General features: G+C 39.3%; 1 protein-coding gene across 3 annotated transcripts in view; it reads left to right on the top strand.

Moving 5' to 3' along the window:
* The window catches only part of CSMD3 (CUB and Sushi multiple domains 3), a 1,313,655-nt gene that overhangs the window by 1,195,676 nt on the left and 93,625 nt on the right, over positions 1-24,354 (top strand). For 2 of the 3 annotated variants that reach the window (XM_025197227.1, XM_006018072.3), the window contains 3 exons: positions 15,003-15,188; positions 16,832-17,026; positions 18,800-18,973. In XM_025197227.1, coding sequence (XP_025053012.1) covers positions 15,003-15,188; positions 16,832-17,026; positions 18,800-18,973 — 555 coding nt within the window. The remainder of the gene's footprint in view (positions 1-15,002; positions 15,189-16,831; positions 17,027-18,799; positions 18,974-24,354) is intronic. The other variant, XM_006018073.3, reaches the window with a different exon arrangement.

Below are 24,354 nucleotides of genomic sequence, written 5' to 3'. Positions count from 1 at the left end.
TCCTGCTGCCCTTTTGAGAGAAGTGAAATTTAAATTTATTCAATGTTAATTCCCCACAAGTAGTTTCATGCAATAAACTTTTTAACTGATTGTTTTTCTAGATATAATCCCCTTCCCCCTCCTGCCATCTCTATCAACTTTGAAGCAAACTCCATGTCAACAGCTGCTGTGATTATTTATATTCTATAAAGATATAAAAAGCTAGAATGTTTTTTTTCCCAAATTTCAAGTGCCCAAAATGAAATGCAATTTTATATATGCTCTGTGCTATTCTTTAACCTTTTTTGATTGTTGGTGAATAAATATGTATGAGGACATTTTTCATGAGTGCTAGCCATAAATCTTGATCAGACTTAACTACATGACTCAAGCAACTTGGAGGTGGAGTTATATTTACTAAATAAAAATTCTATATTTAATTAACATATTTATTAAAGCTTATAAATGGAAATAACTGCATAACTGAAACCTAGATTTTAAGAACAAATTAGAAGACATATTTATTAATTGCTTCAGAGTTGATCATGTACACAGATTATTACACAAACTGTTGAAGATTTTAAATTTAGTATAATTTTAAGTTAATTAAATGCCAATTAATTACAGTTAAGTATTTAATGAGGGTTAACTATGATGCATGCTAAGAACTTAATTATTCCCTGAGGTGTCTCTATTTCCAGCAGGTCCCTGTTCATAAAAGGTGGTCACAGAAGTGCTATGTCTCCATGACTCATGTTCTATTAGAGAACTCAGATTCTGCCTAAACATCTCAGAGTCTACTTATATTGTAGGACTGTACGAAGCTTCGGTCCCTGATTCGATTCAGTGGAGATTCAGCCCAATTTGGTGGCTGAATCTCAGAATCCAAATCGAATCAAGAGACCCGTTAATCTCTTCAAATCAAATTGGAAGCCTCTGAATCAATTCAGAGAGATTCGATGATTCAGACATAGACACAGCTTTAAATTTTTCTACATACCTCAAGGTACCAGGCACCTTGTGAATGCTGAGATGCTGGGGCACATGGAGTGTCCCACAGGAGCACAGGGAGGCTCCACAGCACGCCCAGCAGCAGACCGGGAAGTGGACCAGAAGCACTTCTGTGTCCGCTGGGGAGCTCACCCCCCGGCTCAGTGACTGGTGCCTCCTAGGCCCCCCCATGGTCAATCACTGAGCCAGAGAGATGTGGGGGGCACAGGGGGCAGTGCACTCAGCTTCTGGCCCACTTCTGGGTTCACTGCTGAGCATGCGGGGGGGCTCACTGCACTCCTGTGGGACACTCCATCTGCCCCATCATCTCAGTGTTCATGAGCCATGCCTGGCACCTTGAGGTATAAAGAAAAAACATTTAAAGCTGTGCTTATGGCTGAATCGCTGATTCTCTGAATCAGCATCGAATCTTCAGATATGGATTCAGCTGAATCGAATCAGGGACAGTGATCTGAATCAACAAATCTAATTGCTGTCTCTGATTCAGGCTGAATCTGAATCGAATACAACCTATTTTGCACACCCCTACTACATAGCTGTAGAAGTGGTTGCTACTGGTTAGACTGTATTTAAGGCATCCATAAAATGATCTCATTTAGTTTTCTATTCAGGCATCACAGCATCCCCTTGCTTCAGATTTAAATTTTGGCCTCATGACTCCAGGTTTCTGTACCCTTGCACCTAAAACACAGTCACTGAACTTTTGTAACACACTTTGATATTTGCTATTTATTTGGAAAATAATTGCACTCATTGCATTGTTCATGCTGTTATATGGGAGAATGGAATTACCCTAAATATAGTACCGTGTTCTGTGAGTAAGGAATAGTGCATTCCAGAGTTCCCAGGTACACAAACTAAGAGCACAGCCCTTCTGCTCTTTTAAGACCATGCAGCTTGGGCTCCTTTTGCCAGCTGTGCAAGTTTTTGAAGATGAATTTCAAGGCCATGACCCCAATCTTCTCTTCTATTCATGGAGTAACTATCAAAGCCACTTTCAACTGGATCTTGCAGGTCTGAACTCAGGAACTGGTTACAGCAAAGATAAAGTGAACCAGAAACCCTCCCACACTTTGCACACCATAGAAGGGAAAACATGCATTCTGACCCTTAAAGTGCATTTCTATAGTAATGTATCCTATTATGTGCTAATCCCAGTCATTTAATAATCTCTTGTTCTGTAGTAGTCCTAGTTCATCTGTTGATCAGTGATTTCTAGTCAAGTCCAATGATCAGGTCAGTTTAAGTGTATTTTAGTTATTGATAAACAGGATGATGCAGTCAAATACATCAGAGAACAAAAAAGGGGTTTGTAAATCCAAATTCCCAGAATGAGTTATAATTCTTTAATATGATTTTCCTCCATCCTACTTTTTTAGAGTTACTGACACTACATCCATTTCTACGTAAGCATTTGTGGTGTACAAAATCCATACATGATAGATTATTTAAATCAATGTCATCTTCATAAATATGGACACAAATTACACAAGGGCATGTGTATATCCATACCCTCAGACACATCTGTCTTCTGCATTTATAGCTGTGCACTACAGACATTAGAATATGAATGTATTGTCTGAGTGTCCAGCGTAGTTTTTAATTATGCAAAGTGGCTGCAAACCTAAGTCAGTCAGTAGGAGCTTCCAGCAGTTTACTGAACACCATTATGATGACAGAGCTCTGAAAGAGTGAGTGGAATTGCAGTGTGAATACAGTCATTAACTTATAAATATAGAAATCAAAGTTTATAATTCATATAAAGTGTTTTAATATTTATAAAAAATCCTCAATCCTCAGCTTCTTCAGTTCCTTCCAAAGAGTTTAAAAATATCTTCTCACTAGTTATTGATTATATTCCCTGACATAATATCAACATTACTTGTACTTGACTCCATGTATTTGTTTAGCTGTTTACCTCACTGATAGATGATGTCTCTCACAGTCCTATCCACAAATCAATGGTAATTTGTGTAATTTCTTGTGCAGGTATCAGACACAATGCTGTGAAGCTGAAATTTAGGAAAAATGTGTCAAGCAAACAAAGCAACACATAAGAAAATCTCAAAGATTCCCCTGCCTATTTCTCAGTATTATGAAGTGTAGTGGCTGTAGTGATTGGTATGCCAAAGATGCTAACCCATAAAAGAAAAAGTACAGAATGTATTGACCTGAGTGTTAAAATCATACTCTTCAATGTACAGTAACACATTTTTTTCCTTAAGGAAATAACATTTGACAGGCAAAATGCTCATTTTTTATAGTGGGAAGGGAAAAAAAGTTGGTGCGCAGCATGGTAAAAAGAACATTATTATTTACTTCTAGAATTTTTGTTATGGTTCTTTCAGACATAATATGCAAAAATGGATATAATATTTGGGTTTATTTTTGGTTTATTTGTTTGTTTCTGACAAGGAGTGATATATTGATTCCACAGAACACAACTGCACACAAACAGCTGTACAGATCATTTGATGGCATCCTGGATGCCAAAGAAATTACTGTTAATTATTACAATGATTTGCATGGGAATTCAGAGGAAACTCAGTTTTCTTTATCCTTGTTCTTATTTTCTATGGTGAGGAAAGTGAACAACACTGTTGAAATACTGAAGTCCAGATTAGTGAGCCTCTGGAGAGTTTTTCAGGCAGCTTGGTTTGAGTCTGTTGCTGGTAAACAATTGAAGCAAGCATGGATCTATAATGTTGTCCATTTAATGCTGACACCAGTCACTGACTGACTGGGTTAAATCCTGTTTGTCTTTCCTACATGGCATTGGGCATAGCTATATAACTTCAGTTTTTGGAATTTATGTGCAGTTTGAAACTTAGTTTTGCCCCCACTAGCCTACTGACCATGTTCAGTAGCACTAAACACTTTTTGGGTGGCTTCATGGGGAAATAGGGTTACCCAAGTATGATTACAACATTGAACAAGTCCTAATGTGTAATCTGAGGGGGGGAAAAAAACAAAACAACTTTTAGTAGTTGAGGAGGAGTGCAAGGGGGAAGCTTCTCACCTTTTAGCTCAATAGACTATTGAAATGATTCATACTATCATAGAAAAGTAGGGCTGTTAGGGAACTCCAGAGGTCATCTAGGCCAACCATCTGCATAAAGCAGAATAATCCCTATCCAAAACATCCTAAACAAATCCATTATCTAATTTCTTAGCAAAACTACACAGTCAACCCTGACAAAACTGAAGATATAAAACCTGAACCTGCTACAGGTAAAGTAAGGAACCACAGTGGCCAATGTACTGCTTCTGTAAAGGTTGTTAATATACGCCTGAGAGATCTGAGGAAGAGGGCCACATCCTCCACTACAGAGTCCCCAATCCATGCTAATTGGACCATCAGGCAAAATTCCTTCCTGACTCCAAATTTGGCAGTTGGTCTGACACTGAGCAGAAGTGCCTGACTCTCTAGCCAGTAACCTCTGGGTTTAAGTTCCAGCAGAAACATTGGTACATCCCTGTCAAAATCCAGGTCAGGTCCCAGAGGACTGAAAAAGGGCCAATGTGGTCCCTATTTTCAAGAAGGGGAGGAAGGAGTTTCTGAGTAATTATAGGCCAGTTAGTCTCACCTCCATCCTTGGAAAGGTCTTTGAAAAGATTATGAAGGATCATATTTGTGGGAGTCCAGCAAGAAAAATAATGCAGCAGGGAAACCAGCATGGATTTTTAACAGGTAGATCATGCCTGACCCATCTGGTTTCATTTTATGACAGGGCCACAAAATGCTTAGATGCAGGAGTAGATGTGGATGTCGTTTTCTTGAATTTTAGCAAGGCCTTCGATATGGTATCTCATCCTATTGTCATAAATAAATTAAGAGCTTGTGACAGATGTTTATATGGTCTGGTGGGTGGCAAATTGGCTTAGTGGTCACACCCAGAGAGTGGTAGTAGATGGGTCAGCATTGACGTGGAAGGATGTGGGTAGTGGGGTCCTGCAGGGTTCAGTCCTTGGACCTGTACTCTTCAATATCTTCATTGGTTACTTGGATATGGGTGTGAAGTGTACTCTGTCCAAGTTTGCAGATGATGGTAAATTGTGAGGTGAAGTGCACACTCTGGAGGGTAGGGAATGATTGCAGGCAGACCTGGACAGGTTAGAAAAGTGCACAGTACACAAGGACAAGTGCAGAGTGCTGCACCTGGGGCGCAAAAATATCCAGCGCATCAACTGGCTGTGAAGTGACCCTCTCAGAAGCACGGAAGTGGAAAAGGATCTTGGAGTCATAGTGGACTCCAAGATGAACGTAAGTCATCAGTGTGACAGAATCATCAGCAAAGCTAACCGCACTTTATCATGCATTAGCAGTTGCATGACAAATAGATCCAAGGAGGTGATACATCCTCTCTGTGTGGCATTGGTCAGACTGCAGTTGGAGCACTGGATCCCTGTGAGGAGATGCTGAGGGACCTGGACCTCTTCAGCCTCTGCAAGAGAAGGCTGAGAGGTGATCTTGTGGCCAACTACAAATTCATTAGGGGGACACAGCAAGGGATCGGAGATGCTCTCTTCCCCAGGGCACCTCTTGGACTAACAAGGAACAATGGTCACAAACTGACAGAGAGCAGGTTTTAGGCTAGATATCAGGAAAAACTTCTTCGTGGTAAGGGTGGCTAAAATTTGGAATGGTCTTCCAAGGGAGGTGGTGCTCTCACCTACCTTGAGAGTCTTTAAGAGAAGGCTGGATAGGCATCTGGCTGGGGCCATCTGACCCCAGCGGTCCTTCCTGCCTAGGCAGAGGTTCAGACTTGATGATCTGTTGAGGTCCCTTCTGACCCTAGCATCTGTGAACCAATGAAACTATAGTCTTCTGAATGTTAAGTATCAGTCCCATTTTCTTGCATGTCTCATTAAAGATGTTGACAATTGCCTGAAGATCTGCTTCTGAGTGAGCACTTACTACAGCATTATCAGTGTGCTGGAGCTCAATGACTGAGTTCTGGATGGTCTTGGTTTGGACTTGGAGTCAGCTGATATTAAACAATTTATCATCCATTTGGTAATTTAGTTCCACTTATTGGTGGTTAGATGTAGCATCTTAGTAAGGAATATCAAGGAAGGTGTTGGAGTGATGATGCAGCCTTGTTTAATTCCCATCTTAATCTCTAAGGGATATGTGGTAGATCCATTACTTAGAACCACTGCTCACATACTGTCATGGTGCAGTCAAGGAATGGTGATGAATTTTGGTGGGCATCCATACTTCAGAAGGATCTGCCATAGTGCTTCTCAGCTGACAGAGTCAAAGACTTTTGTAAGGTCAAAGAAGGTCATGTAAAGAAGTTTCTGTTGTTCCAAGCATTTTTGTGCATCTGGTGGGAAATAAAGATCATATCAGCTGTGACTCTTGATGATTGAAACCCACACTAAGATTCCAGGAGGAGCTCTTCAGCAAGTGGAAGGAGATGGTTCAGGAGGATTCTTGCAATGACCTTTCCTGTAGTGGACAGCGAGATGATCCTTCTGTAATTTCCACATGCAGACCTGTCTCCCTTCTTGAAAATAGTCAAGATCATGGCATCCCTAAAGTCATCTGGGATTTTTCATCATTCCAGGTCCTTAAAATGAGTTTATGGAGCTGTGATGTGAGCTCCTCCTCCCTCTGTTTGAAGATGTCGGCAGGGACTCCATCAGATCCAAATGCCTTGTTATTTTCCAACTGCTTCATGGAATTCTTCATCTCATCAATGGTTGGAGGGATTCTGAGATAATTTTTGACTGGATGTTGTGGGATGGAATTGAGAGTACTGTCATCAATAACAGAGTCTCAACTGAGAAAGTCTTCCAAATTCACCTTCCAATGGGTTTTGATGGCTCCCCTTTCCTTGATAATATCTTCTGCATCCCTCAGGTCTCAAGGGGGTTGAAGCCTGAGCTCTGGGACCACTGATGGCTTTGGAGGCACTGAAAAAAACTGCATACTGTGGATGTCAGCCTTTCTATAGTCAAGTTATATCATGTCCACTGTTGTCCCCACATTCACAGAGCCAGTAATTTCATCATAGAAGGCAATCAGGTTGGTCAGGCATGACTTGCCCTTGACTAATCCATGTTGATTGTTCCTAATCACCACCTTCCCCTCCAAGTGCTTAGAAATGGATTACTTGAGGACTAGCTCCGAGATTTTTCTAGGAACTGAGTTATTGGCATGTAGTTTCTTGGATCCTCCTCCTTCCCTTTCTTAAATATGGGCACTATATTTGGCCTTTTTCTATTAATCTGGGACCTTTCCCAATCACCACATGTTTTCAAAGATAATTCTCAGTGGCTCTGCAATCACATTAGCCAACTTCTTCAGCACCCTTGGATGCATTGTGTCCAGCCCCATGTACTTGTACGTATCCTGCTTTTCTAAATAGCCCATAATCTGTTTATTTTGCCGCTGGCAGCTGCTCACCTTCTGTGTTGTCAAATGCAGTAGTCTGGGAACTGACTTTGCCTGTGAAGATGGAGGTAAGAAAGGCATTGAGCACTTCAGCCTTTTCTGCATCATCTGTCACTAGCTTGCCTCTCCCATTTAGTAAGAGACCCACACTTTCCATGATCTTCCTCTCATTACTAACATACTTATGAAAACCCATCTTGTTACCCTTCATGTCCCTTGTTAACTGCAACTGCAGTTGCATTTTGGCTTTTTTGATTCCATCCTTACATGCCTGATCTTATACTCTTTCTTATTCATTTGTCCAAGTTTCCACTTCTTGTAAGCTTCCTCTTTGTGTTTTAGCTCAATGAAGAGTTCCCTGCTAAGCCAAGCTGGTCTTCTGCCATACTTGCTAGTCTTCCTGTGCATCAGGATGTTTCATCCCTGCACTCTCAGTAAGGTTTCTTTAAAGTACAGCCAGGTGTCCTGGACTCCTTTCCCACTCAGTCTGGCCTCCCAGGGGATCCTGCCCATCGGTTCCCTGAGGGAGTCACAATCTGCTTCTCTGAACTTTAGGATCCTTGTTCTGGTGCTCTCATTTCATTCTTCCTTTCCTCAGGATTGTAAACTCAGTCATTTCATGGTTGCTAGTGCCCAAGTTGCTGTCCACTACTACATTCCCTACCAATTCTTCCCTAAAAAGAACATTGCCCCTAGTTGGCCTTTCCAACATTTGCACCAGGAAGCTGTCCCCAACACTTTCCAAAAACTTCCTAGATTGCCTGGCCAGGTTCTTTGGGTAGATGTGATATCTTTTATTAGATCAACAGAGTATTTGGAAAAAAATGTTTGTTGCAATCTTTCAGGGGCAATCCCCATTCTTAAAGCATAGGAAGTCCCTGTTGTTCTGAGATCTCCAGGGAATGAAAGAAGCTAATATGTGACAGGGATGTCAATGAGAATGTAAATGGGTGGAAATTAGGAAAACAGAAGATAGAGAAGGGAAGGGAAAGGGAGAGAATAGGGGTGGGAGGGGGGTGGGCCAAAGGTAAGCAAGGGAGACACTACTGTAGTAGTTTTCCAAGGTAGAAAAGAGGCTGTCTGTGAAAAAGTAAACAGATGGAAATTAGGAAGACAACGGATAGAAAAAGAGGGGAGGGGAGGAACGTGTGGAAAAGAGAAGTGTAAAAGGTCACGTCTGTCAGGTGCCATAAATCCAATGTCTATATAGAGCCCATGATTTTTTATATCCAGTATATTTATGAAGTGAAGATCGTAGGCTCATCCAGGAAAGGTGTTTCGTAAGTTACCTTTGGGGATTAGAATTGAGAGACTGGAGAGGGAATGATTGTCTTGTGAGAAGTGTGCACCCACCGGTAATTGGGTATTCTTGTATTTGATGGATTTCTGGCATTCGTTCATGCTAGTGTGCAGTTGTTGTTTGCTTCCTCCTACATATTTTCCATCAAGGCATTTGGTGCACTGGATAAGATATATAACATTTCTGGAGGTGCATGTGTAAGATCCAGGAATGATGATGCTTCTGTTGTAGGGTGTGGTTATTGTGGGAGTGGTGGAGATGTGCTGGCAGTCTATGCATTTCTTGCCCTGTCGTGGTCTGGATCCATTGCTTGTGCATTGCTGTCTTGCCATCCTAGCAGATGTCAGAGTGATTGAGGTCCTCCATGAGAACCAGGGCCTATGATCAGGAAACTCATGCTACGTGTTTGAAGAAAGCACCATCAGCGTCATCCCCCTGGTCTGGTGGCCTATAGCAAACACCTGCCACAACATCACACATATTTCTCTCCCTTCTGACTGTAACCCAGAGATTTTCAACAAGCTTATCTCCAGTTTCAGACTGGAGCTCTGACCAATCATACAGATCTTTTACATAAAGTACAACTCCTCTTCCTCTTCTTCCCTGCCTGCCCTTCTAGAATAGTTTATACCCATGACAATGCTCAAGTCATGCAAGCTGTCCCATCAAGTCTCTGTTATTCCAGTCACAACATAGTTCCATGACTGTGCAAGGACTTCCAGTTCTTGTTTGTTTCCTGGGCTCCATGCATTCATGTACAGGTACCTGAGGTAACTAGCTGATTGCCCTACTTTCTCAGAAAGAATGAAAAAGCCTCCCCTTTTGCCCCCTCCTGCTTGTGCTTCCTTCAGGTCATCTACTTCCACACTTCAGGGGTTTTGTCTCCATCTCCCAGTGAACCTAGTTTAAAGTCCTCCTTACTAGGTTAGTGAGCCTGTCTACAAAGATGCTCTTTTCTATCTTAGTCAGGTCAATCCCGTCTGTTCCTAGCCCTTGCTTGGAAAGCAAGCCTAGAGCTTGCTTTCCAAACCTTTTATTATTTTTGTCACCTGCAGCTGGACTCATAACTTCCTTTTTAAAAGGTGGAGCTCAAAACTGCATACACCTTTGCTAATGCTACATCTCACTACAGACTAATTAGGTCTTGGATCTACCAAGACTTCCAGATCCTCCTGCATAGTGCTTCTATACAGATATACTCATTTTGTATTTTTGGTTATTCTTCTTGAGGTATAACATCTTGCAGTTGTCAGCATTGAACTTCATCCTGTTATCTCTAACCCGGCTTTCCAGTCTGTCAAGATCCTTCTGAATTGTGTTCCTATCCTCCAGCATATCCACAGTCCTTCCCAGTTTCACGTCATCTGCAAATTTGCTCAAAAATCTCTCAATTCCAGCATTCAAATCTTTAATAAACAAGTTGAACAGCACTGGGCCCAGGACAGACCCCTGTGTGACTCCACTCAAAACCTCCTCCCATTCTGACATGGATATATTTAAAATTACACTGAGTGGCATGCTAATTTCTGTTAGCTTCCAAATCCTAACTTTCTAGCCCTGTAAGCTGGTGGTGAGGTTATTGCCTTGCATGTTCAAAGAATTTGAGAGCAACAAAAGTGGTGATGTCAGGGTAAATTAAATTGTGCAAATTTTTGTGTCGAGTAAATCTGCTCTTTAAATGAAGGAGACAGAACAGAGCCAGCCCATAATTGTAGGTATTACTGATCTGCTCATTCAAGAGTCAGAAGTCTTATAGTGCTATGGCATTTTAGGATCTTTGATGTCTTGAACATTAACCGATGCCCCTGTAGACCATCATAGGTTATAGATACATCTATCAAACTTTAGGTTCTGTTGTAACCCAGACTCTTTGTTGTAATGGCAAGAACCTGTTTTCAGCATCGTAATTCTGATTTTGAAGATGGGGTGATGGGAGGAGAGATTGGCCAGTAACACTCTCCTAACTAACTTGGTTATCAGAGAGCTTTCCTTTTCCCCCATATTTGAGAAGGGTGATGGACAAGTGTTCACCCCAAAGAGGCAGAGAATGTCTCCAGTGACTGGCTGGGTGCAGCATGCTTGCATTTAATACATAGCATAAACTACCTATCTCAAGGTTAGCATTCAGTTTCAGTCAATTCCTTTTTATAATGTCCTTTATTGAAGTGTATATAGTTGGTATTAGTTAGAATTCATGTTGTGCATAGATTTTTTTCATAGGATATTTCAGTTTAGAGTTTAAGTAGGTGCTTAGAATTATATTAATTAATAAAGTGTATGGAGTGAATATAGCTGTTATTACTTGCAATTCATGATGTGTATTGTTTTATTTTATTAAGCTATTTCATTTTAGACCTTAATTAAGTGCTTAGAATTCTAATAATATGTCAATTAATGGCTTCCATGGGCTTAATCCCCTGATTAAGTCCATGGAAGCCATTATTAAGTTGTGATTTTATTAAAATTTCAAGGGGGCCATTAATTATTTGCAGGCTTGATCAACCCCATGGAAGCCATTAACGGCCACTTAGCTTGTTTAATAATGCATCAATGAATGGCATCTGTGGGCTTAATTGTTGCATTCAGCTTGCAGAAGCCATCTGGCAACCTGCAGGGAAGGACTTTTGGGGCCCCTCAGCCAATCAAAGGTACGCAGGGGGGGAAGGGGGAGGGGGAGGGGGTGCTAGGTTTGGACCACACAAATGGCTGCTTTGCCCCCAGTCTCCCTGCAAAATTCTCCAGCAGCCACCTCAATTTTGATAGTGCCCTACTCATGAGTAATATGTTTTATGACAACTGTCAAAAGCAGGAAGAGTTTTCTGGGATCTGCTCTGCACTTTACATATCATCTCTATCTTCTCCAGTACATGCAATCTAGGTTGTTTAGTGAAAATTCCAACATATTTAAGTGTAGATTCAGTCAACAGGACTTCATGGCTAATGGGAATAGGGAAGTGTTGACTGTAAGGAAAATTTCTGAATGGAGTTTATGAGTCGTCTTGGAAACACTGCTATCATCTTTTATCAGAAACAAAGGTTTGGGATCGGTTTGGTGTTCTGTTTAACCGAGTAAAAAGCCCCTGGTTGTTTAGGATCAAAAAAGGAGGAAGACATCTGAAAAGAGGCCCAGTCTGTGAGTTGCTCACTATTTGTATAATTTATACTACCAATTTAGTATGGCTGGTATCTATTGAAGTTATCCAGATACACAGCTATGTAGTATAAAGAATTATTGGTGCCCTCACTATTAAGATTTGGAGTTGGTAAATGTTCATTGTCCAGTTCTTATTGCAGCAGTAGAGATTCCAAAAACCTTGGATTCATCACGTTAATGCTTGATATACAATTATATCATTCATAGCAGCAATTAGTTCATAGCCATGCATTTTGTAGCTACCAGCTTGCTCATAAAAGTGCTTTTATTCTTTCCTTAAAGATGTTAGAATTAATGGAATAATATTTAATGATTTAATGAGCTAAAGTAATATTATGGATCAACATCAATTAACCAGCATTATTGTTTATCTCATGGTGGACCATATCAATAATTTTTTTTTATGATTGAATTGATATTCATTTCCACTTAAGAAGCAAAGCAGCAGGACTATGACATTTAATATAATATCTTTCTTTCTGTGACTGAGTTACAAAACTCCACTCTGCTTAACAAAACAAGAAAGGATACCTGAAACAAGTATAATGAGTATAAACAAGTATAATGAGTGGAAAGATGGTTAAGGACTAGCCAAAGACTCACAAGCCCCAAGTTCAATTATTTGGTCTTTCACAGACTGAGTGGACACTGTCCACACCTCAGATTCTCTTGTGGAAGTTGGAGATGGACACTAAATGAAGAAACATTATTTGGGGTATGATCTATCAGAGAATTTTTAACTAAATTTGACAGATTATACAGATAGCTCTAAGACCCACCATATGACTAAAACTGTCTACTAAATTCAATGTTTTTTATATAAACAAAGAAAAATCTAGTAGTGCCTCTTTAATTTGGAAAGGGCTATATCCAAATTAGACGTCAGCATGAAGACCTATTCACCTTTTTAGTGAATAGATGGTTTGGAGCATTTTAGAAACCCTAAGATAGTCATATTTGTATTGTATTCTGCAATAATGGTACATTCATCACACCAGCAAACTAAGGTTTCCAAGGTGAGCAACGTTATTTAGAGTCAGTGAAAGGTTTGGTGTTTCAAGTATGTCAGCATTTTCAGTAAATATAGTTCTATCAGCATCACAGCCAGCAACTAACTTTAGGTGTTATATTGCCATTTTCCCCCTTTCAGTGGGCAACCACTATATCAATATCAGGATTGTGCATGACCCCTTTCTCAAACATAAACTGAGAATTGTTTTGCCTTTTGAGAAAAATGTGTGGCTATTTTATTATGCAGTAGTTTTCATGGGCAGAGATTCTCATTTTTTTATATCTGGTGACATCATACAGATATGATTTTTCATGTGTTTTGTATTGCATAAAGGTTTCGTTTTGTGTGCAATATATTCTCATTTACAATGGTTTTTTTTGTTTTTTTGTTTTTTCTCATAGATTCATAGACACTAGGGCTGGAAGGGACCTCACAAAACCATCGGGTCCAGCCCCTGCCCAAAGGACAGGAGGTCTGCTGGGGTCAAATGATCCCAGCAAGATAAGCATCCAAGTGTGTTTTAAAGGTTTCCAGAGTAGGTGCTTGCACCACTCCTGGGGGGAGTCTATTCCAGACTCTGGGGACTTGGATGGTAAAGAAGTTTTTTCTTATGTCCAGTTTAAAACGGTCTTCCCGGAGTTTATGACCATGTAGGCCTGTGGGGTCAGGCCAACTCTCAGGATATCAGTATTGCGCTGTTAGACAGGAGGGTGTGACACAATTGCACATATACAAACACACAAATAAGTTAGGTGCATACACACACACACACACTACCAGCCCAGGCACATACACATCCAAACCAGCCTAGGCACATGCATACCTATCACCAATTCAAGCACATACACTATTATACTATACACCACAAAAGTTAAACACAGATCGTTAATTCGTATATCATGCACACAATGCCATATATATATGGCACTCTCACACTAGCAACACAGATACACACATGTTCAAAATAACCAGTCTAGGTTCCTGCACACCTATCACCGGTTTAAGCCCATACACACTACACACACCAAATTTAGACAGAATCAGTTACCAGTTACCAACACCTGCACATCCAGTACACATATGTGGATTACTAATTCATATACCACACACACACAATAATATCTATATATGTATATGTATATATATATATATATATATATGTATTCATACACATACCACCCACCTACACATACACATACACACAAGTGAGTTCCTAAGTTGGGTGTTGTGATATGTATGTATATATGTGCTTGGTGTACTTGGGATACCTGGGGAAAGGTTAAGGTAAGAAAATAGAAGTGTAGGGATTATTATTATTATTATTATTATATTGAGCACTTCTCAATATAATAGCACTTCTCAGCTCTAGATTTTAACATATTTTATGAAAGGTGAATAAGCTTTAGTATTTCTATTTTGTAGATAGAAAAAAAATGATAGTATACTACTAGCACCTGGTTCAAATGTAAGGCGGAGGGAGAAGGGAAGGACGGGGGAAGAACATCCAAGAGTGGAAGCCAATTCTCTAGAGCAGTGATTTTCAATCAGGGTTTCGTGGCACCTTGGGGTACCTTGAGACCTTTGCAAGGGTGCCACTGGGTGCCATATAGTGTTAGTGCTGTTAGGTGTGCAAACATGATTCTCAAGATAAACCCAGAGATTTCACAGAGGAATCCATAGTGTTAAAAACATTCTGAACTGTTATGGGCTTTCTGAGTTCTTTGCAACAGTAAAATGACTCTATGATTTTTCTGTAGTCAAAAAAGAGTGAAAAGTAAAAGCTTGTATTTTTTGAGGCATGTGTTAAGTATATCAAGGGGTGCCTTCTGTCTAAAAAGTTGAGAACCAATTCTCTAGAGTTTGTTCACTGACTTAGCCACTTGAATATGTTCCCCACATTTTTTCCTGATCTTTTCTATTCCATCATCTTCTGCAATCTGGTCAGTTACAGAACTCTAACTTTTATTTCTTTTCCCACCCCAAATGTCTTTAAAAGCACAAATTAATGAATGTAAGCTTCCCATGGTTTCATGGTTCTAAATTTTCTAGAGGTAAGTCTGTGTGCTCTTAATATATACTGATGAATTTCAAAGCATTTGAGATGAGACTTAATTCATTTGTGTTTGTGTTTCTTTCAATTCAGCAATATCTTGTGGCATTCCTAAAGCTCCAGTAAATGGTGGAATATTAACTACAGATTACTTAGTTGGCACCCGTGTTACTTACTTCTGCAATGATGGGTATAGACTCTCATCCAAGGAGCTTACTACTGCAGTCTGCCAGCCAGATGGTACATGGAGCAATCATAATAAAACACCTCGTTGCGTAGGTAAGTAGCATAGAGAAATTCTCTCATGATTCAGAACTTCACAGTATTTGTATTAATCAAAAAAAAAATCTCAAAATATTTTAATATTTTGAGAATATGTTATATTCTATCTATCTATCTATCTATCTATCTATCTATCTATCTATCTCAAAACATCATCTTGCAGTTACAAAACAAATATGTTTCAGATTCTAAAAAGTTGATAATTCATGACCAAATCCACGACTTTCCTGCTTTCACAGGTTGTGGAAACCACATAGTCAAATCAGAATAAATGAGCAGAGCCTGACCCTTTTAATTACTGAGTACTTGGCTTTCAGAGATAGCTGAGCAGTACCTCTGCTGATGTTTAAACCACATTCCCTCCCCAGAATTCCAGAAGTTCTGTGCATTAAGGATAGCTATGTGATGCCAGTGCAGATTAACTGCATCCATGGAACTCCACACTAGGTGCATCTACATGAGACATTTACTGCAGAGTTACCTAATTAGCTCTGCAGTAAACGTCTCAGTGTCTACACATACAGGGCTATTTATCTGGATTAAACTAATTAAATCTGCAGCAGGGTAGTACTTGTAAATACTTCAGTGTGCTTCAGTATGGGAGCTTCAGTGTGGTGGCTGCCTGCCAGCTAGTCCTGTACTGAAGCACCCTTGTTCCTGGCCACCTCCTCGGCAGCACATTGAGCCAGTTTGGAGCAGCCCCAGGCTAGCAGGCTGACTCCCTGGGTCCCCTGATTGCTGAGGTTGCTCCACCCCAGCTCAACATGCTGTGGTCCTGGGCACACACGTAAAAGTAACACATAGGAACAATTAACTCCAGCATAATATGTGCCAGTGTTTCTTGTGTCACATTAATATGTTCGTGTAGACATGCCAACTATGTGGATATCAAAGAGGAAATGTACCTGACGTTTCACAGGGATAAGTGGAAACAACCAAAGTTATTAGCTATGTAAACCCAAAGGGGCTGCAAGACTGAGGCAGAGATACCTGTCTGAGTGTAGATGAGCCCTCATTCATTGTTGTTAAGGAAAGATGGGAGAAGACAGATGCCCTGGAAATGTACCTATACCCATAACTCTATTACAGGGTTTTTAGTAAGTTGTAGACTTTTTCTTATGTCAAGAGGAGAATGGAAAAAGAGAGCAGTATTCAGTCACATCTGTAATGAAACAAATGTAATGACATTCTTCAGTTGCAATGTTAAATCACAAAAAGGGAAATAAAATAGCCATTCAAACATCAGAAAAGGAATTTATATAGATAGAAAGTAATTCCTAAATTGAAATGTAGCCAAGACTATATCGAACAGCCCTACTTTAATGCAAAGTTCTACACGATTTAATGGACATAAACAGTTTCTTGATTTTGTACTAGATGCTAAAGATAGAATTTCCCCTCCTACCAAGAGCACAGTGTCTGATCTCCCCTTTCTTTAAGTCAGTATTGACTCAGTGATAAAAGTGTCCACTTACACAACTTCCATCATTTGTGGTGGGTTATGCAATAAGATATCAAAGTCCAAATATGAAGTCATTGTGATAAAAATTTAACAATGTATTCATAAAAACAATCATGCATTTTGTATTTCCTTTAACTGTTAACTCACTGAGCCACAATTAACTGTCTTTTTGTTGAAGTTGTTACTTGTCCAAGCATCAACTCCTTCACGTTGGAGCATGGGAGATGGAGAATAGTCAATGGCTCACATTATGAGTACAAAACAAAAGTTGTTTTCAGCTGTGATCCAGGCTATTATGGTTTGGGGCCAGCATCCATTGAGTGTCTTGCCAATGGAACATGGAGTTGGAGAAACGAGAGGCCTTACTGCCAAAGTGAGTATGTGTTATCTGAGCTTTTTTTATTGGTTTTCTTCAGTTTGGCTAGGATAGCAGAATACTTCCTACATCATAATTGTGGGTAATTCTGCTGTCAGTCCTTGTTAATTAATATCCATTATTGTTAACTGAAGGTGGATTAAATTTGTAATAATAGGCCTATTCCCACACTACTATCATCTCAAAGTGTATGGCACAGAGACACTGATGGGAGTGTGTCAGACAAAGTGGGTGTCCTCCTACTCTGTACAGCCTCTCTGGGGGCCAGACACAATGGCCACCTGTGTTCTCAGGTAAAAGGGATTGTTCTTTCCGAGTGTTAGCCATAATGTAGGTTATTCCAGAAAAGGCAAAAGGTAGATGCATTCAGAGAATGATGCAGCCTTCACATTTCCTCTGCAGAGTAGTGAAGTTGGGATAAATTATTTTTCATTAACATTCCTAAGAGAAGCCAGTATCTTAATGTTAATATCTGGCCATATACACTTGAAGACAGAGAGGTCATAAATAAGAACCACCATGGAAACAAGTACTTCTAAACAAGTAGGCTACTCAGTCTTTAGTAACTAAAAGAAAGCATCTATGAGCATCTGCTCATTTAAAATTACTTTAACATTTAGACAATTTGGAAATATTGTCCCTATAACATTTTCTGGAAACTAAGTATAAAAACTCTAATGCTTTTGTGGAAAGAGAGGTACATCAATGCTTTTAGTATGTGTGTATTTAAACATAATGAGTACAGAAAGATGCTGATGAACTATGGTCCTTTGAAGTTATATTCTGGGGATGTTTTCATTTCAGTATGTTAAAAAAGAACATCAGTTTATTTATGCACACAAAAATAGTGATCCAAAATTAGAATTAAATGCTAAAACTATTAAATTAGGACTCAAAATAGGACAGTTTATGATATTTAGAAATGATTTTGGCAGGCAGAGGGGAAGAACTTTTGCATCTTCCTGGAAATTTCAAATTTGATTTGGAAAGCTTTTATTTTATTTTTTTTTAAATGGAAGTTGTATTGAAATAATATAGGTCTGTTTTTGTCAAAATATTGTATGTAAAACTTTTTTTTTTCAATTCTTCCAGGGGAAAAAATGGTGTAAACCCTGCCCTTTTTATTGTACACAGACTTCACACTTACCTGAACAGCTAAATGTTTTCAGTGCTAGCACTGCAATTTATCCTCTCAGCAGTATGATTTTTATGTTTATTTGTTTTTTTAAATCAGCATTATGAACTTTTGAATTAGGAAATATTCTGGATTGATTAATATGACAAGGGACTCAAAAAACAAAACAACTCGTTCAGTACCAAGACTTTGTATTATATAAATGCTAGAGCATGTGTTGTACTGTGAACTACAAGTTAAAAATGAAGTAAGTTCTTTCCAAAGAAACTTAACATGCTGTTTTGCAAACACAAAAGGAGCAATAAAACATGTATACAAGTGTTACACACAGAAACAGGTATTAAAGAGTCATGATTTGTAGTTATGTAAGGTACTCTGACTATTTATTTATATGGTTTTAAAGAATTAGTTTAAAATATTGGTGGTTGAACCAGATAAGCCTTGAGGTCTCTTCCTAACACTGATTTTCTAAAACTGTTTATCATGAGTCCATAGAATATAATTTCTAGTTTTTCACAGATTTTTCTCTAGTTTCACCATAGAACAGAATACCTCCCATATTTATTTTAACCAGTTAAAAATATATATTTAGTGAGTTTTTTAATATGATGCTTTTTTTTTTTTGTATCTTAAAGTTATATCTTGTGGAGAACTACCTACCCCGCCAAATGGAAATAAGATTGGAACTCAAATCACATATGGATCTACTGCTATATTTACATGTGATTCAGGCTATATGCTAGTTGGCTCTGCTGTAAGGGAATGTCTCTCTTCTGGACTCTGGAGTGGGACCGAAACAAGATGCTTAGGTATGGAAACGACAATAATGACTGGGCTTGTTCTTTTAACACTTTTATTTAGCAGGCATCTGCAGTATAAGTCAGCTAATGGATTTTTCCTATAAGCCTTCCATGAACAGAAGTCCAGTAGACTTGCTGGATTGGACTCTTATTTTTTTGAAAACTGGATATGAACAAGGGAAAATCTACTGTTTATCTTTATCATGTATAAAGACCCTTTTACTTCACCAAATCAAAACCCACATTAATATTTAAGAATTTAAGTCACTTATGTAACTTTAAAATAACCATTATACTTTCTCATCTGTCTGAAGAGTAATTTCAAGGGTTTTTTAATGGCCTCTCCTCTGCTCAGATGTCAGAGAAACAGTTTCATGGACCCATTTTAATTGAGTATAATACAATGTTTTTGTTCTGGTTATTATACTAACTTTATTATAGAGGCATCAATTCAGAACTCTGCTTGAAATTAGCATTTTATTTTTAGGTAAGGTCAGTGTGGCGATACTTTGGTTTCATTTTTAAATATAGCATTATAGTCCTGCATACTACTTTGTCTTCAAAATAATGTTGTGTTTATGGGTCAACTTTAAGTCCAGTTTTGAACTAATACTGTTTTAGGTTTCAAATGATCCCTGAATGAGCAAAATATTTATCTATAAATCCATATTAGGCCTCCCCTCCCAGCCCCCCTTCACGTATTTAAGGGGAATGTGGGATTTTTGTTTCCTTTACAGTTTACCATAGAAACTACTTCACAGAAGAAAAGGAAAGAGGTCACTCTTGGTAGGTAGGTGGGTGCGTGGATGCATGGAGTTTAGGGATATTGTGAAATATTTTGTTTCAAAATGAAGGGGTGTAAAGCACTATGGTGTGTATAGAGTCTTTGTGAGACACATGTGTCCAGAGTGTCCTACATAAACTATGTGCAGAATGAGAATGGGATTGTCAGAGCTTTCCAGCCCTTTTCCAGATGACAGAACCAGAAAGCATAATGACAATCTAAAATGTATATCTGGCTAGGAGATGGGTGGAATATGGCTATACTATTACCCTCAGAAAATAATCTCTCAAAACCCGGACATGCAGGACATTTTAGAGACAATCAGAGATGCGTATGAGAAGTACTACGGCTCATAGACAGCTGCAGCAGGCTGCTGTAACTCAGAAAATCACTCAAGGCTAATTATGCAGTTCTAATTGCAAAAGTTGTAGATAATACACATTTTCCAATTGCCTTTGTGCCACAGCTCTAACAAGGAGTTATCAGTGCCTACCCTCTTGCTGTGTTGAGTTTTATTCTTTTTAGAATACCTCAAGTGCAATGTTCTATTGTGTAAATATCTATATTAATGCAATGGCTTATATCATCACATAACCTGGTTCAAAGGGATATGGCTAAAGGAGATTTGCTTTTAAATTAGTATGATTTCTCATGGATTTCTTTTATGGTATTGAAGCTAAATGTTCTGTTAAGGACAAAGGTCAGAACAGTTGTGTGTGGATGGTATAACACAGCACTTTTAACAAAATATTGTGCGCAAAAATATATAAATAAAACCCTCAAGGAGGTTCACCATACAAATCTTAGCTATACATTAAATCTTCTGCAAGTTTTATAGTAATAAAATGTAAAAAAAAAAATTAATTGTTAATATACAGTGACATTTGGAGATAAAAACCATGACTTCTATGTCTCCAAGGTTACAAACTGCCTCTCGCAATTTTATTGTTTTTTGAGGGTTTTTTTTTTTTTTTTTTGGGGGGGGGGGTTGTACAGAGAAAGTTAAATCACTTCTTTATGGGGTAAAGTATCTGTATTAAATATGGGAGAATATTCAGAGCTGTCAAAATAGGGATTTCTATTGATTATTTGGTTTATATCCAGTAGAATAAAGGATCCCAATATTTAGTTGCATATCTTCCTCAGGGAAAAGTCAAATTGCTGACAAAAGAAATAAATTCCTGTACTTCAGTTTATAAGAAAACCCAAGACCTTTTTCCACTGTTAATATTACCTGCAGTTATGGATATAAACAGTTTCTATATGTGAGGAGCAAAAGAATTTTTAATATAATTCTAAGAAATAATATTTGATCATGAATAATTTAAATAAAGCCTTTGAAGAACAAAGCTATTAACTTAGATGCACACTAACACCCACACCCCTTGGGAAACTTTTAAATATACTATATTTATATTTACACATTAGATGCATAATGTATAGTTAAGTTAGAGCTGTGTATTTTCATTCTTAGAGGTAGAAATGTTACATCATTTTTCCTCCTTCTGCATAATGAATCATACTAAAGTAAGGTCTGGCACAAACAAATAAATGAAATTCTGGCAACCCAAAATAAATTTCACTACTTCATCTAAATAGAAATTCTTTTTTTTTTCTTTTTTTAAGAAAAAGAGGATAAAATTCACTAGCATCAGCAAATGCCAAGTAAAGAGTGTTCTGATGTTTGTTGTCATAGATTAGCAGTAAAACAGAAATGAGAGTTTACAACTCAAATTATATTTAGAATGCAAAAGGAGCTGTCGTTCATTCCCATGCCATTCAGCCCTGTCTAAGAAAATATATATTTTTTGACTGGAAAAAAATATGGAAAAATATATATATTTTTTTTTAATTTGAGAAATGAAATATTTTACAGACTTCAAGGACAGGCTAAAATTATTAAGGTTCAGAAACAGATTTATATCTTTCTTTCATCTCCCAGAAGTACAATTATTAAAGATTTTATTCAGCATAATTTTCGAATTAACCAATTATCCCATGCAAAATTGTAGTCATGAGTAGGAAGTATAGATATTGTTGTGGATAAACAAAAAATGGAATATTCTCCTTTTTTACTGGTTCACCACTGAGTTCTGATAATCTGTCCCTAAAATCCAAGCCAAATATTCTCAATGAAGCAATACCCAATGTATTAGAGGAAATAAAATCTGCTTTTGATATTAATGATTAGGTATTTTTCCCCTAAGTAAATTCCACCGGTGAAAAGACCATGCTCCTACGTGGGATATTGGATTTTTTTCACTTTTTGAAAGGCCTCTGAAATCTCCATGGGTAAAAACAGAGGTGATGTAGACCTAAACAAAACAAACCCCCCTTTCATTTGCTATATCACTTTATTGGTAAATCACTACATTACATTAATAGACATTCTATTTTTTTATATTTTGGCTTACATTTCAATTTGAAAACCATCATTTAAAATAGGAACAAGGAAAAGAAACAAACAAAATACAGTGTACCGTTCAAGTTCTCTTGTGTTTCTGCTTCTGGGAAGAACTTCTGCCCATGCGTTTCCCTGCACCTGTCATCTCATTCAATTACAACAACACTGGATAAACTTAAGAATTACTTTTTCTGGTGATCCTCTTTAGTCTATTCTTACACAGATACGCTAGTCACCTAACACACTGCACTTGTAGGTTTGGGGTAGATCCAGTTTGCTTTGCTTGTGATCCATCTAATTCGACTGGGTTTAGGCATCTAGATACTCTAAACAGAAAAATGAGGAGAAAGAGAAGCATTCTGAGGCAATTAATAGTAAACATTAAGCCAGCAATGTGTCTGAACTCCTGCCTCCCTCAGGAGTTTAGGTACCTGAAACAGGCTGCATACTATGGGTAAGTGCAAGTATTGCATTTAGATCAACCTAACCAAGGTTAAGCTGAGCTAATTTCCCAGGCATGCAGGTGTACACAGAATTAAATTGCCCAAAAATGGCATGCATGGTTTAAGTTAGTTCACCTTAGCAGGTGATTGATTAGGGTTAACTAGATCTAAAATGAGTTAACTCCATCTATGGAAAGCCTACACATATTCACAGCACAGCTCCTAGGGCTGGGAAAACCCAGCCACTTACCCTAGACCTGGGACTGTCCTCTTCCTACTCCCTCTCCAGTGACCATGCCCAGGCTACTTTGAGCCCCTTTGATTACTCCCACCCCTATCCCTGTACCAGGCAACTCCCCCTGATAACGCACCAGCCCCTTCTAGACTCATCAACCCCATCCTTTTCCCCCTGTGGACCTTTTAAAATGACCTAATCCTGCTCTTACTGTAATTAAAAAATAAAGACAGTACTTGGTTTATAGATGTGTTTACTTGTAAATGTGTTGTACATGTTTTATTTTTGTTTTACTCCTTTATTTCAGTTTATGAACAAAATCTCCCATTTTTGCTTTTTATGGACGCGTCCACATATGCAAGCACGTGCACTTGCAGCAGCTCAAATAGAAGCGGTGCAAATTGGAGCCGGGGCTTTTTGCTTCAGTGCACGTGCTCAGACATGCACTTTGGTATGGAGCAAATTGTGCCACTTGGGGCAAAATAATCCTGCCTGGCTCCTCCCAGATCTGCAGCCAGTGGGAGCTAGAGCCTGGGGCCAGCACCTGTGCTGTCCCCAGCAGTATAAAAAGCCGCCCTGGCAAGTAGCTCAGGGCTACCTGCTCTCAGGGGCTTCTGGGACCCAGCCAATTGGTAACTGGGGACACTATACCTTGTGCCAACTGAAATGCTGAAGCAGCCCTGAGAGTTCCCTGCACCCTCTACTCACTGCAGCAGTCTGGCAGTGGGGGCTGCTGCCTGATGGGGACTGCAGAGCCAGCAGAGGCATCTGCCCCTCTGGACCAGCTGCCAGTGGACCGTGGTTGCAGGGCTGGCTTCTGTGCGGCACTGCTGCCATGTGTGCCCCCTGCCTGGCCATCTGGGCAGTTATCGCCCGGAAGATGTTCTGGGTGCAGTGGCCTACCTTGAACTGTCAAAGCATGCCTCCTGGCCCCATTTGGCCAGGAGGTCAGCCACAGCCAGCTAGGTCCAAGGTGCCAGCTTTGAGAAAGCAGGGCCCTGCCACTGGTCTCCCTAGCAGGAATTCTGGTGTTCCCTATTGGAAAACTGAAAAATCCCTGATAAAAAAATCCAGAAGTCACTCTGTAAAATACCCACAAATCTATGTTCCGCCACAAGTAAAACAAAAGACCACTATACAGAGAGAGAGAGTGAGTGAGACAGACAGTGATCAGTTGGACAGTGTTTTATTGATATATCTTATAGTGTTTAAGCAAGTCTCTTATCATAATAATAAAGTGAACTCTATATACATGTTCCATGAATTCATGAATATATATTTTGCTGCCCTCCCACAAGGCGATGGCCCCCACACAAGGGGTTCAGCCCCCCAACAGGGGGTTCATCGCCTACACAAGGGGTTTGGCCCCCACACAAGAGGTTCGGCCCCCTAACAGGGGATTCAGCCCCTACACAAGGGGTATGGCCCCTCCAATGGGGGCCAAATGGTCCCCACAGGGGCTACAACCCCCCCCCCCCAAGGCCCACATGCCCCACTGCAGCCCTCCAATTGCTGCACCCTCTG

The sequence above is a fragment of the Alligator sinensis genome, unplaced genomic scaffold (genome assembly GCF_000455745.1).
Source record: "Alligator sinensis unplaced genomic scaffold, ASM45574v1 scaffold112_1, whole genome shotgun sequence".
NCBI classification, from domain to species: Eukaryota; Metazoa; Chordata; order Crocodylia; family Alligatoridae; genus Alligator; species Alligator sinensis.
Note: the sequence above shows the minus strand (reverse complement) of the source record. Positions and strands in the feature narration are given on the sequence as shown.